At 46.6% G+C, this 14,660-nt stretch overlaps 2 protein-coding genes across 2 annotated transcripts in view; both read left to right on the forward strand.

The window, feature by feature from the left end:
• The window catches only part of stab2 (stabilin 2), a 41,747-nt gene extending 31,435 nt beyond the window's left edge, over positions 1-10,312 (forward strand). The window contains exons 39-57 of the mRNA XM_046039498.1: positions 1,298-1,474; positions 1,872-1,961; positions 2,039-2,185; positions 2,921-2,980; positions 3,058-3,181; positions 3,569-3,718; positions 3,802-3,906; positions 4,679-4,786; positions 4,953-5,146; positions 5,230-5,371; positions 5,827-5,960; positions 6,257-6,422; positions 7,666-7,772; positions 7,917-8,036; positions 8,119-8,265; positions 8,578-8,688; positions 8,778-8,909; positions 9,338-9,448; positions 9,750-10,312. Of these exons, the coding sequence (XP_045895454.1) occupies positions 1,298-1,474; positions 1,872-1,961; positions 2,039-2,185; positions 2,921-2,980; positions 3,058-3,181; positions 3,569-3,718; positions 3,802-3,906; positions 4,679-4,786; positions 4,953-5,146; positions 5,230-5,371; positions 5,827-5,960; positions 6,257-6,422; positions 7,666-7,772; positions 7,917-8,036; positions 8,119-8,265; positions 8,578-8,688; positions 8,778-8,909; positions 9,338-9,448; positions 9,750-9,809 (2,385 nt within the window). The 3' untranslated portion in view covers positions 9,810-10,312. The remainder of the gene's footprint in view (positions 1-1,297; positions 1,475-1,871; positions 1,962-2,038; positions 2,186-2,920; positions 2,981-3,057; positions 3,182-3,568; positions 3,719-3,801; positions 3,907-4,678; positions 4,787-4,952; positions 5,147-5,229; positions 5,372-5,826; positions 5,961-6,256; positions 6,423-7,665; positions 7,773-7,916; positions 8,037-8,118; positions 8,266-8,577; positions 8,689-8,777; positions 8,910-9,337; positions 9,449-9,749) is intronic.
• A 2,307-nt stretch (positions 10,313-12,619) lies between these two features.
• LOC123962986 (protein mono-ADP-ribosyltransferase PARP12-like) lies at positions 12,620-14,253 on the forward strand. The gene is made up of 2 exons (XM_046039499.1): positions 12,620-12,961; positions 14,085-14,253. Exons 1-2 carry the CDS (start codon positions 12,645-12,647, stop codon positions 14,251-14,253), a joined length of 486 nt encoding a protein of 161 aa, XP_045895455.1. The 5' UTR covers positions 12,620-12,644.
• The last annotated feature ends 407 nt before the right edge of the window (positions 14,254-14,660 follow it).

Genomic DNA, 14,660 nt, shown 5'->3' on the forward strand with positions numbered 1-14,660 from the left:
AAACAGTTCCCCGCTCTCCACCTGGAGGATCTGAAAACAGTTCCCCGCTCTCCACCTGGAGGATCTGAAAACAGTTCCCCGCTCTCCACCTGGAGGATCTGAAAACAGTTCCCCGCTCTCCACCTGGAGGATTAGAAAACAGTTCCCTGGCCTCCACCTGGAGGATTAGAAAACAGTTCCCTGGCCTCCACCTGGAGGATCTGAAAACAGTTCCCCGCTCTCCACCTGGAGGATTAGAAAACAGTTCCCTGGCCTCCACCTGGAGGATTAGAAAACAGTTCCCCGGCCTCCACCTGGAGGATCTGAAAACAGTTCCCCGCTCTCCACCTGGAGGATCTGAAAACAGTTCCCCGGCCTCCACCTGGAGGATCTGAAAACAGTTCCCTGCTCTCCACCTGGAGGATCTGAAAACAGTTCCCCGCTCTCCACCTGGAGGATTAGAAAACAGTTCCCTGGCCTCCACCTGGAGGATCTGAAAACAGTTCCCCGCTCTCCACCTGGAGGATCAGAAAACAGTTCCCTGGCCTCCACCTGGAGGATCTGATTGTTGCCCCCTTGGGCTTATCCCAGGTCTGTCCAACAGCCTCCCCCACCACCTGATCCATGTCACCACCAGCTGACCACCACCACCAGCTCTTTATGAGTGTTGGAGAGCCCATGACACAAAGGTGGTCATTGATCTTGGGCCTGAAAGATTCAGGTATCAGCTACACTGAACTAACAAGGTTTCTTAGTGACAATCCATGAAAAACATGGGGCAGCATGCCGTTCCTCCTAATCACTCTCGTGCAGGTTTCTCAAACGCGCCCCAGATGAGATGAAACCCACCAGCAGAACTGTGGAGTCCACAGGTCCAGAGACTCCGAGAAGGTCAGATACCTTGAACGCTATAAGACAAGGAGAGACTCTAGTCCCTTTCCATGGAGTTTGGCTTCAGTGCTGGTGCTGCAGAGGTGATCCCAACTCTATGTGGAGGCTCTGGCCTCCCATTATGGATTATGGATTAGTTTGCCTCGGGGGACCAATGGGTGACCAGGGTCACCAAGGAACAAAAACCCTCTCCACCATGACAATGTGCAGAGTCTCGAAAAGGGGACGCAAATGCAAAAGTGTAATTCAGGGGCCTTGTTCACCAAATTTGCATATTATTTCTTTAATTAAGCCAATTTTCGCTATTCACCCCCCCTGCAGCTTGTGCATAATGATGACTGAACTGAGGGGAACTCGGAGATCTCTTGTTAAACAGTGAACTACATGTTTCATTCACACAGTGATGATCTGTGTATAATTGTTTCAGGACACAGGAGTGATGAACCTGGTGAATGATGGGATGTACCAGCCGGTGACCGTCTTCTTGCCTTCAGATGGCGTCATGGCGTCTCTGCCGCAGGAGCAGAAGGACTTCCTGTTCCACAAAGACAACCGACCACAGCTGGTGGAGTATATGAAGTACCACATCCTGCAGGCCCAGAAGGTGAGGAAGATTAAAATAATAACAGATGCTACAAGGTGCTTCAGAACAAGGCAGTTAGAAACGACTTGGGGGGAAATACAGCATTCAATAATCTATGGGATTCATATGGAGGTAGAACTGTGCATCGTCTGCATTTAATGAAATCAGCTGGTGGAAAAAAAGTTTTTTTCACACAAAACCATGTATCACTGCAAAATCTTTGTTCATAGATAATGAGATCTTCAATTTGTGATCTTAATAAAAGACTGGACAAAGTAAAGTTTAGGGGGGTTGGCAGCAAACCTGGACTGAGGTGGTGGCTCAACCACCAGGAGGATCTGAAAGCTGTGGTGTTTTGTGCAGTAGCATCAACCGTCCAGCTTCTGTTTGTCCTCAAACTTTTCTTCCCCTCACTCAGATTTATGCTGAAGGTTTGATCCATCTGGACTCGGCTCGGACTCTGCAGGGTTCACCGCTCTCGTTCAGCTGTGGAGGAACAGACGACATCGTAAGTACAGCAGAAAACAAACGAAGAGGAAGAGTTGTGAGCCAGCACTCACTGATCGGGCTGTTTCTTCTTAACAGGGAGAAATCTTTGTTAATGATGCAAAGTGCCGGATCGTTCAGAGACACCTCATCTTTACTGGTGGGATCGCCTACGGGATCGACTGCCTGCTGACCCCGCCCAGCCTCGGAGGACGCTGTGATGAACAGACGACGTTTGACATTCAGGTAAATCCTCACCTTACTGTTTGCTAAATCCGTAACACACCCAAAGACTAGCTGGAATCTACCAAGACTGCACATACCAACATTTTATCAGTCTGGCCTGCCAGAAAGGAGCCCGTACTCTACCGCTGAGGAAATCCTGAGGAGGCAGATGGGTAGACTATTGATGCTTTCCATTTACCTCGAAAGTTGGAGCTCAGGACGTCTGTTAACAAAACTAGGAAACGAGTTGGTTGCGTTTTATTTTTATTATTACAAGTCAAGGTAACAGCGAGCTGGCCAATGTTAGCAGCACCGGTTGATAAACCACACATGACCCGGTATTTCACGCATAACAGGATCGTAGCAACACGCCCATAGGCAACAGTAAGACGCAGTATTGACTTACTAGATTTATAGCTCAAAGAAATCAAAACAGTCTTTTAGAATAAAGGATTTATAAAAGAGAAACGTGGACCTGAGCAGAGCTCTGATCACACCTGCACAGGTTTCCTGAGCCTCTAACTTCCCCGTCAGGTTCTGCTGCTCACAAAGAACTTTTCCACAGTAATCCTGTGTTTTTAAGGCTGAAGGAAGTCAGCTGATTAACTGGACAACCATTAGCTTCACACGGTGCTTCTGTGTTTTGTAGTAGTTTACAGAGTGTCTCAGAGGTTTTCATGAAGGATTAGCTGTACGGTCACTAAGTCTGACCCAACAGCTCTGACTTTTCTCTTTCTGTTTCTTCTTCTGTGGCAGATGAGCTGTCGACTGTGCTCCTCCTCGACCTCCCGCTGCCCCAAAGAGTCCAAACTAAAGGTCTGAGTCGTCCTCTGTTCATGAACCAGGTCTGTCAGGAAGCTGTCTCTGATTCCTTCTCTTTGTTTGGTCTCCAGGAGGTTCAGCGCTGCGACCTTCCCACCGCCTACGTCACTAAAAACACCGGCTGCCGCAGCGTCTGCGCCATCAACTTCTGGCAGCCGAAGTGTTGCCATGGTTACTATGGACGAGACTGTCTGGGTGAGACGAGCGTCTGCTGGATAGAAACCATCTTCCAGATTTAACAACAGCAGAGAGCCATTTAATAAAAACCACAGTCCCTCCAGGAAGACAGGAAGCGCGTTGACTCTCAGTAGCTTCTAACTTTACTATTTCTGAGATACTGAAACTCAAACTTCTCTCAAGGCAAACTTTAATTTCACGCCAGGGCTCCAGACTGCGACCATTTTTAAGAGTGTGCGAGTTAAAATTTCACGTGTTCTCATTCGTGCGAGCTGATCTTTAGCAGGTCTCTACAGCGCGACTGTTTCGGCTTCCATACGACTCTGGAGGAGTTTGCTTAAATATGTTTTCATTGTTCATTAATATTTAGAATTTCCTCTATAACGATGGCCTTTCTCTCTCCAGTCTGTCCCGGCGGGGTCGGCTCTCCCTGCAGTAACCGTGGTAAATGTGACGACGGTCACCTTGGTAACGGTACCTGTACTTGTGATGCGGGTTTTGAGGGCGTGGCCTGCGAGCTGTGCAGTGCTGGATTCCACGGATTCGCCTGTCAAGGTGAGCAGAAGTCAGAGTGTTTCCTGTCTGATGTCTGCAGGTTTTCTGATCCTGACCGTTTGTTTTCTTGGTCTGGTTCTCAGCCTGTAACTGTTCAGAACACGGGTCATGTGACGACGGGCGGAAAGGTACAGGTGCGTGTTTCTGTGAGCCCGGTTGGACCGGAGAACGCTGTGAGACCCCGCAGGGTGAGTTCAAGAACTATCTTCTTATTCTGACCAGAGGTGTCTCAGGAGGTCGCCACTAATCACAGGGTCGGTGGTTCGATCCCCGGGTCCCCCCGTCCCGATGGTCAGAACAGCAGCTGGTAGCATCCAGGTGTGAATGTGTGCGTGAGAGCTTTGGATATAATCATCCATCAGATAAACCTCATTGATCTCATGCAGCAGAAGTACAACAAGAGGAAGTTAGTTATTAGTATCTTAAAAACAAGACAGTCAAAAGCGCCAACAGACAAACAAACTGACGTCACAAAGTTCAGCAGCAACAAGAGAAATTCAAGCTGCTTCCTCACTTCCTGTAACATGGGTCACTTGATCCAGCCCAGCAGGCAGCAAGATAAAAACAGGATCAATGAAAAGAATAAAACTGAGTCACTAAAACAACACCTATAGATAAACTTTACCTGCTGTGTGTCCAACAGATTAAATGTGTTTGCAGCTTTGCAGTGTTAAAGATGATGGGCAGAAACATGTAAAGGATAAAAATCAAAGATTACTGATTCTAAATATACAACGTACGTGAAGTATGAAAATGTTGAAGAGCATTTTGTTGCGTGTAGATGGACTGTGCAGGTCTTTAGTGTGTAAAATGTGAATAGTGTTATTAGTGTTTTGTACACAAGAGACCTAAAGATGACGTTAGATTCACGTTACTGTTGCATTGCTGTCTTCTGCTGTTGTGTGTGTGAAACAGTGTGTTGTGTAATCGTCGTTCATACATGGTCTCTGTTTCCTGCAGCTGAAGTCTTTCAGTGTTCTCCGCCATGTTCTATAAAAGCCGTGTGCCGAGAAAACAACACCTGTGTGTGTCGGCCATTTTATGAGGGAGACGGATTCACCTGTACAGGTAAATCCACAGAACTCAGACGTGAAACAGGTGTTGAATCATTCAGTGTTCCTCTTCCCGAGGACGTCGTGATCTAACTCTAACTCACTGTTTCCATGGCAACATTAAACTTCCTGTTGACAAAGCATTGCGGGAACTATAGAATGATATCTCTGTCTCTCTGTAGCGGAAGACATGTGTCTGTTCTGGAACGGCGGTTGTGCTAAAGGAGCCAGGTGTTCTCAGACAGGAGAAAAGGTGAGCTGCACCTGTCCTAAAGGTCACTCTGGAGACGGGTTCACCTGTCAGCCCATCGACCCCTGCGTCTCCGGAGACAACGGAGGCTGCCACGAACACGCCACCTGCACCATGACGGCCCCGGTGAGAAGAGCGTGATGTACTTTACTGGTTTACACCATCACACCTGTTGGTTGCAGCAACACCTGAACTGTCTGTGTCAACAGGGGAAGAGGAAGTGCACTTGTAAGGACAACTACATTGGAGACGGACTCACCTGCCAGGTGAAACAGCTGCCAGTCAGCCGCTGTCTCCAAGACAACGGACGATGTCATCAAGACGCCAAATGTACGGACCTCCACTTTGAAGGTACCTGGATAACACAGTGCTGTGGTTAAATCTCATTGGACATTGACCCATGTTGACCTCCCTGGTCCATTAATAAAGTTATCAGTAAAGGGACATAACAAGTAGTTTACAGCGTTCCAACGTTGGTATGTATTCCATTTATTACAATAGTTAAATCATTGATAAATGATTCCTAGTCTGCGGTTGTAACTGTTAATAAGTTGTTTTAATTAATGAATTTTAGTTTAGATGTTCTGTATCCAACAAAGCAAGTATCAACCTGGCAACCCAAACGTTGATCTGATAACTGAAGTATTGGTAATGAATCAGTAATAAAACCATCACTTACAACTGAAAAACTTTTACTAAGGGGGACCAGTCAGGAAGAGGTACTGAAAGAAAGTCCGTCTTCTTTATTATTTAACATTAATCAGAGCAACAGTCTGCTGGTGTAACGTGTGTGTGTTTGTGTGCAGACGCGACGCTCGGTGTGTTTCACTACCGTTCAGATAAAGGTCAGTACAAGCTGAACTACACAGAAGCTCAACAGGCCTGCGCTGCAGAGGGAGGCAGCCTGGCTACCTACACTCAGCTGTCCTACGCTCAGCAGGTCAGTGAACACAACACAGATACAGCAGTTCATAGGAGATGTATGTTTGTGTTTAGGTTATTAGGAGTTGCTTCCTGTAGTGTTTTCTGTTGTGTCCTTTTGTATTTGTAACAAGTCTTGTGTGTTATTATTATTTATTTGAAAGCCATCAGTGAGCCTCCCTGCTGCACTGGGTCACGCACACTGTCGTTTATTCTGACTCGGTCCCACATAGACCATCCTGCTGACCCAGATACTAGAGCATCTCATGTGGACTCTGTTTAAAGCTGCTGTCTGCTGGTCCTGTTGATCTCTAGGGTGGGTTGAACATGTGTGCGGCTGGCTGGCTGGACCAGGCCCGGGTGGCGTACCCCACCACCTACTCCAACCCCCTCTGTGGCTTTGGACACGTGGGCATTGTGGACTACGGCACCCGCAAAAACCTCAGCGAGACCTGGGACACGTTCTGCTACCGGATGAAGGGTGAGAGAGGAAGTGGAGGGGGAAAAGTGTCAAGTGAAGGGAGTTTACTGAATTAAAGAACAGGCCACACCTGGTTTTCACTCATTGGTCAAAGAGCAAAGATACCGTTTATGTCAAATACGTCATTTCTATGGATGATTGATGACAAAGTGATGTTTACTGTAAAGGGACAAATAACAAATCTGACCTGGAGAGATGTGGTGGAATTATTTTAGTTTTCTCATTGTCATAGAATCAGTATTTTGTTTTTAACTCAACCTAAATCTGTTTTCTTGTCTGATGGTCTCATGATAATTTCTTTTTATTACTTTTATTATTTTATTACAAAGGTTTTAGGTTAGCGCTACTGAACTAAAGGAACAGTGCCCTCTAGTGACAGTATACAAGAAAGAGCAAAAGAGAAAAAACAAAACATTAACAACAAAATGAAGGTCTGATTTTATAGAAGTACTTTGGATGTAGAAAACCTCTTAAACCGCCGCTTTGGCTGCTTCTAAGCTGCTCAGATCATTAATACAAATATTAAGGTTTAAACATATGTCAGTATGGACATGCTGCACATGATTATTATTATTATTGAGTATTATTCTGTTTGAAATAACTAAACTGCTTCATAGTAGTTTCAGTTTTGTGCAAAAGGAATTAAAGGCCTGTCCCAAATATAGGCAGGGTCAATTCAGTGATTTTAGCAAAAAAAGCTATTATTCAAAGTTTTTACGGTATATAACAAATATCTTTTACAGCTTTTCTACTTGGATTGTGACAGTATAAATTTTTTGCCAAGTGTAATACATTTTAAGGAACAGGAAAAGTATGAAATGATTATGTAATTATTGGGAACTGTCCTTACAAGTTTTTTTGTTGCAGTCATGTCAACATACGAGGTATTATGAGTTAACATCTCGTGACAATATAACAGCAAGAAGAGAAAAACACAAACGTGCAAAAAACTATTAGGATGAACGAGGATTAAACAGGTCAGAGGTCAATGCTACAAATGTGTTTTGTCAGTTTATCTTTGCGATTAAAAAACTGCCACAGTCATAATAACATTTATAAGAATAAATATACAGTGTATATATATAATCATATAGAGAGTAAAACGTCTTTGAATGAACTTCACATAACAAACTTTTTTTTCTTGTTATCGTCCGAAATGATGTCGTAACCTAAATTGTGTTGATCCGACGTGTTGTCTGATGTAGTGATCATCAGTAATCAGCTGATATTTGTTCTGTTTCAGAGGTGAAGTGTGAGTGTAAACCCGGTTACCTTGGAGACGGTTTCAGCTGTGTAGGAAACCTGCTGCAGGTCCTCGAATCCACACCGACCTTCTCCAACTTCCTCACAGTGAGTGCACTCGCCGTCTAACAGTGTTGTTCATAGCCGAGTCACATGACCCGTCACATGCTTAGGAGGTCAGTCTGAGGTCAGATGGGGCTTCACCACCTCTTCATGTTCAATCATGACATCTGTGTTATTTTTCTTCTGCAGCAAATCCTGAACTACTCCCAGGTGTCGGAGTCGGGGAAGCAGTTCGTGAAGCGTCTCAGTGACGTGATGGTCCAGTCCACGCTGTTTGTACCTGACAACAATGGCCTGCCTGCCAACCAGGTGAGTCCCACTCAAAGAACTTACAGCAGGTACTACACCTCTACCTGTCCATGTGTCCTCACCTGTCCATGTGTCCCTGCAGACTCTGTCTCAGCGGGCCATTGAGTTCCACCTGTCGGAGGGTCAGGCTCTGCTCCTCAGCCAGCTGAAGAACGGCAGTCGGATCAGAACTCGTGTCGGCAGTCTGACCGTCCTCGGAGTCGCTGACCTTCTCAACCCCTCTGCTCTGGTCAGTTATTACTGCTGCTGGACACTAGGGGGCGCCCCGTCCCGTCCCGCTAAACTGTCCTTCAGGCAGGAATTATGAATATCTGGCAGTTTAGATTCAGCTGAGACAGTACAAGCAAACACTAACAGCCGCCTGGTTGGCTGAGACTCAAACGTGCACCAAACATACTTCACTGTCAGCCTGATGTGTTCTTAACGCTACACTGGTTCTAGAAACGGCAGATATTTGAATGAAGTTCTGTGGAGTTCCTTCTGTAGTTGATGTTTTTAACGTTCAGATTCAGGAAGTTTGAAACCTTTCTCGTCTCCTCAGTCTTCCCGTTACATCAACGACCGCTTCATCACAGAATCGGACATCCTGGCTATAAACGGGATCATACATGTTCTCCAGGGACCTCTGAAAGCCCCGCCTCCTCGCCACGAGGTAAGTGATGTCATAATGACGCAGTATTCAGTTTTTTGGTATTCTGAGCGTCTCCATGTCTGAGCGGAGGCCTGTGATTGGTTCTGCAGATGCACGCGGCTCATAAGGCCGGGATGGGAGTCGGGGTGATGCTGCTGATTGTTCTGGTGGCCGGAGTCCTCTTTGTTGGATACCACTTCTACACCCACAACACTAAGCCCTTCCAGTTCCACTACTTCAAGGTCAGACTGTTGGTAGTTCTAAGTCTGTAGTCTGTCAGTGTGCAGTTGAGACGTAGCTGCTGCCCCGAGGATCAGTAGAAAATGTCCACTGGCACACAAGAGAGTGAAAAACCAGACTTGTTAATATCACTATTCCTTAGTATAAGTAAATTAGTATAAGACATTTATTGGTTTACTAAGTAAAACATTAATTTAAGTTTAAGCTAAACATTTTTATAACATGTTAGTTAAACATGTTTTACACATTAGGATTAGTACATGCAGTGTAATACTGTCAGTGTCAGTAAAACACATTTGATTAATATTTGTATAATGCAGTGTAACTTTTAAGTATCATACTTTGATTAATATAAACACATATACCTTTATACCTTTCTCAGTTATTATAGATATTCGATGATATTGGTGTAACCTGGTTGTTCTGACAGGAGGATGAAGGGGAGGAAGACGCTCCACCTGCAGACTGCAGTCGCAGCATCTCTAACCCGGTTTACGAAGCGGCTCCAGAACCTGCAGAGTCCAAGACATCTGATGTCACAGTGAGTCAGCAGCTGAGTCATCGTTTCCTTACAGAATCAGTCAATACATCGTTTGGATCAAAATGTTATTACATTACATTAATAGCTTGCTTTAAACTTAATTCACATCTTTACAAATGAAACCAATTTGGGGGTTTTAAATATTTGAAGCTGACATTTTTACAGTTATTGAACAAACGATTTATACTAAAAATAAGTCACATAGTTTCACGCCTGACGACTGTTGGAGATCAGCAGAAGAACAGTATGACAGAATGAAGCAGTTAGCCGTGTTAACTGCAGACCTACTGTCTGTCTGCAGGCGGAGGACAAACACGAGGTGGTGAACGGAGGATCGTACGACCTGCTGCAGGACGGCTGAGGGAGAAACTGCTGCTGCTCACCGCTGGACTGGAACCCTCACAACTGTTTTCATACCTCTGTGGACTGAAAGTCCTCTGACCAGCTTCAAACGATGTTCATCGCAGACTGCGTCCTGAGACCCCAACTGCCTCCCAAAACCATCCGACTGATGAGGACTCACTGTAGCACCAGTTCAACGCCGCCTGTCAACCAACACTGATGATGCATTCATGACACTTCTGTGTTAAATCCCACTAGTGAAGATTGCCAACTCTTTTCCCCCTGATTACAATAAAACACACTTTTAGTTCCACAAAGTGTCTTAAACCTGCTGCTGACAGAGCTCCTTCAGTTTGGTGTGTTTGACTTTCTTTCTTTCAACTGCATTTCTTGTCAGGACAGATGCGACATTTAACATTTTAAACTGAGATTTTTGTGCAGATAATGAAAAACAAAGTGAAGAATCATGTAAAAGTGTGAAGTTAAATATTGAATAAACCATCAAACCATGTTGAAGATTCACGCTCTGTGTTTCTAGTGTTTTTCTCATCAAAGATTAAAAACTATGAACAATTTAAAGTAACATTTACAAACTGCTTCATGTTTAAGAATCAGAATCAGAATCACACTAGGATTTATTGCCAAGTTGGTTTTATACATTCAAGGAATTTGATTTGGTGATAAACATAAACCTATGAATATAAAGATATCTAAAAAATATGAGATTGATAGAACATATACAAGTATTTACATGTGCAATAAATGAATTGTGCAAACATTAACGGGGGAGGGGAAGGGCCCAGGAGAGTCAGAGTCAGAGTCAGTGGGGGTCCCAGGCCTTTGTTGAGCAGCAACGGGAAGAAACAGTTTGTGTCCAGCTGCAATCTTTCCTGCTCGCCTCAGAGTCCTGGAGGCGTACAGGTCCTGAAGAGAAGGAAGATTGCAGCCAATCACCTTCTCTGCAGAGCGAATGACACGCTGCAGCCTGCCCTTGTCCCTGGCGGTGGCAGCAGCGTACCAGATGGTGATGGAGGAGGTGAGGATGGACTCAATGATGGCGGTGTAGAAGTGCACCATCGTTGTCTTTGGCAGCTTCTTCAGCTGCGGCAGGAAGTACATCCTCTGCTGGGTCTTCTTGGTGAGGGAGGTGATGTTCAGCGCCCACTTGAGGTCCTGGGAGATGATGGTGCCCAGGAAGCGGAAGAGTCCACAGTGGTGACTGGGGAATCATGATTAATGGGGGATGATGGGAGAGGGTGGAGCTGGGCTCTTTCTGAAGTCCACGACCATCTCCGCTGTCTTCTGAGCGTTGAGCTCCAGACTGTTCTGGCTGCACCAGGTCAACAGATGGTCGATCTCCCACCTGTAGGCGGACTCGTCCCCACCAGAGATGAGCCCAATGAGGGTGGTGTCATCTGCAAACTTCAGGAGCTTGACAGACTGGTGACTGGAGGTGCAGCTGTTGGTGTACAGGGAGAAGAGAAGGAGGGAAAGAACGCAGCCTTGAGGGGATCCGGTGCTGATGGTCCTGGAATCAGAGACATGTTTTCCCAGCTTAACCTGCTGCTTCCTGTCCGTCAGGAAGTCAGTGATCCACCTGCAGGTGGAGTCAGGCACATTCAGCTGGGAGAGCTTGTGCTGCAGCAGGGCCGGGATGATGGTGTTAAAAGCAGAGCTGAAATCCACAACCAGGATCCTGGCGTAGGTTCCTGGGGAGTCCAGGTGCTGGAGGATGTAGAGAAGGGCCATGTTTACTGCATCATCTACAGACCTGTTGGCTCTGTAGGCGAACTGCAGGGGGTCCAGGAGTGGGTCTGTAATGGATTTTAGGTGGGACAACACAAGGGGTTCAAAGGACTTCATAACCACAGAGGTCAGGGCGACGGGTCTGTAGTCGTTTAGTCCAGTGGTCCTTGGACAGCTGATCAGCACAGTGCTTCAGGGTGGATGGAGAGACAGAGTCGGGCCCCGCTGCCTTGCAGGGGTTTCTGCCTCCTGAACAGTCTGTTGACCTCCCTCTCTAGGATGGAGGGGGTGGGCTGAGGCTGGTCGGTGGGGTGACGGGGATGGATCTCCCTACAGGTCAACCAGAGGAAGGATTACGTTTGTGAGGGGCACGTGTGCTCAAATGCTCTGTACATAAAATAACCTGGAGTTTCACCTTTTCTTTTAGTGAAATCTAACAGGTGATTCAGAAGGTTAACGAGCAGCCTGTGGACTTGGTCTCTATAATATTTTGCTGATTTGTCTACAGGCGACTGAGAGAGCAGCGAGTCTGACCATCCAGACTCCCCAAACCCCCGGGGGCCCTGAAGGTTTCCTTCTGTCCATTGGTTTGTTCTTCTGCTCTTGTCCAGAGTGAATAAATCAGCTTCATTACAGGAAATAAGTATTAAACTGTATAAAGTGAATAAACTGCTGTTAAATTAAAAGTAAAGATTAGAGAATGAGTTGTTTGATTGATGATCAGTCCTTAACGAGGTATCTTTGTTCTCCTTTACTTCCTGTTTTTATTTTCTCTCTTCCCTCCCTGGATGTGTGTGTGCAGTTTCATATATTTAATCTAACTAATGATCAACTATGAATCAGAGTCACTGCTCCACTTTAGTGATCTGAGTCCATGCATGGTGACGCTGACCAAGCTAAAGTAAAATGATGAAGGCCAATAAATCAGAAAAACTGCCTGAAATAATGAATAACAATGAAACAAGATTTCAAAAGACAACAGCTTGTGATTGGCTGTCAGGATCCATGCTTTTATTCTGACAGTCTGGGGCGGAGGTGAGGACGGGCAGGTACCTCCCTGCGCTTCCTCCCTCCTCCTCAGATGAGCCCAGCAGCTGGTCCGAGCACCATGTCTGCCTACAGCACCGAGGTCCAGCTGGCCACCAGCCTGCTGTGCAGCAGCAGCGGAGCCATGCAGATGCTGCAGCTGCACCGGAAGCTGCTGCAGCGCTGCAGCATCACCGAGGAAGAGTTCTGCTTCATCATCAGCCGGTGCTCCCGCTTCCTGCTGGTAGGGGAGCGGCTGGAGGACCGCGCGGTGGTCGCCAGGACGTCCCTGCGGCTGTGCAGCGGCTACGGCGGGGGGAAGTGCGGCGGGGGGGGCTGCCAGCAGCTGCACCTCTGCAAGTTCTTCGTCTACGGGAACTGCAGGTTCGCCAAGGGCAGGTGAGCACGCGCGCAGGTGTGTCAGTGTCGCAGTCAGAAAACAACAAGTTCAGCCCGAAACTCCGGACTTGATCCTGGTCAGTTAAACCGCTGGGTGCCTCTTTGCTTCCAGGTTTCCGTAGTTGTAAAACACCGTAAAATGTCCATAGATTCCGCTCTTTAAACTTCTAACTGAAAGCGGACTATTTCCTGCGGAGTGATACAAACAAGCCGCGCAGAGACGAATCGAAAGTTAAGGAAACAGAAAGTTTCTCTGCACATCAGCTGTTTTATTACACAGGAGGGAAACAAGTCAGAGTTTATCTAAACATGAGGGCCAGAAATGAAACTGCAGCACGCGCACACACACACACAAATATATATAGATATATATATAAAGTATATTTAAGTAAAAGAAGGTGTGTTATTGATCCTGAACATCAGAGCAAAATGAACAGTCCTATAAAAACAGCTGTTTCAGCCTCTGAAGAACAAAGGATGGAGAGATCCTCCTTAAATTCAAAAGGTAAAGAGATAAAGGGTCACAATAGGACCTCAGCGTGATCCAGCAGAAAGTCCTTCCTCTCATGAATATATTTTCTTCAGTCTGTTAAACACAAACATCCAGGTGATGACATCATGACCTTTTGTTACCGGAACAGCTGACTGTGTGTGAGGCTTCCTGATTTACAGAGAAATGAAAGTGAACTAACGTCAGTGATGTGATGAGAGGACAACTAAAGTCATTTAATGTTGAGGATCTGCTGAGTCCCGGTCCAGTACTTGTGTTTAATGTGATAATCCAGTTGCACACTGACATTAAGTGTGAGAGCTAGCTGAGTGACCTCACTGTACTCTGCTGTTTTGGGGTGCTTTATTAAATTATCAAAATGACGCTGAAGTAACTCCATCATGATGCTGATTTGTGTAACATCTGACTTCATGCTTTGTCAGGTCTGTCAGCGAGATGAAAACAAACATCTTTTAAAATGCCTGTTTTCTAAATGGAGTTGGGATCGATCAGGACAAAGCTGTGCTGACTTGTTTCATAGCTGCTGTTGTGTCCGCTTCCTGTGTAAATATGAAGTAGTGTCACGGAGCAGCTCGTGTCTGATCTCGTTGACGTTGCTGTCGTTTGACGCAGGAAGTCGTGTAAATTCTCCCACGACATTTACTCTGATCACAACTACGGATTACTGAGAGAGTGCACGCTGCACGAGCTCAACGAAGACCAGCTGTTCCTGCTGCTGCTGCAGAACGACCCCGCTCTCCTGCCAGAGGTAACACAACTGACACACACCTGGACCGCCTGACACACCCCTGACACACACCTGGCCCACCTGACTGACACACACCTGACACTCACCTGGCCCACCTGACGCTCACCTGACGCTCACCTGACGCTCACCTGACGCTCACCTGACGCTCACCTGACACACACCTGACGCTCACCTGACACACCCCTGACACACACCTGGCCCACCTGACTGACACACACCTGACACACACCTGACACACACCTGACACTCACCTGGCCCACCTGACGCTCACCTGACGCTCACCTGACACACACCTGACGCTCACCTGACGCTCACCTGACACTCACCTGACGCTCACCTGGCCCACCTGACACTCACCTGGCCCACCTGACACTCACCTGGCCCACCTGACACTCACCTGGCCCACCTGACACTCACCTGGCCCACCTGACACTCACCTG

Source organism: Micropterus dolomieu, linkage group LG23 (genome assembly GCF_021292245.1).
Source record: "Micropterus dolomieu isolate WLL.071019.BEF.003 ecotype Adirondacks linkage group LG23, ASM2129224v1, whole genome shotgun sequence".
Classification (NCBI taxonomy): Eukaryota; Metazoa; Chordata; class Actinopteri; order Centrarchiformes; family Centrarchidae; genus Micropterus; species Micropterus dolomieu.

What these genes read in the sequence shown, in the direction of transcription:
- LOC123962986 (XM_046039499.1), top strand. Translation starts at nt 12,645, where the DNA reads ATGTCTGCCTACAGCACCGAGGTCCAGCTGGCCACCAGCCTGCTGTGC. An exon ending in TGCAGGTTCGCCAAGGGCAG is followed by an intron (nt 12,962 to 14,084) that starts GTGAGCACGCGC and finishes CGTTTGACGCAG; the next exon opens with GAAGTCGTGTAAATTCTCCC.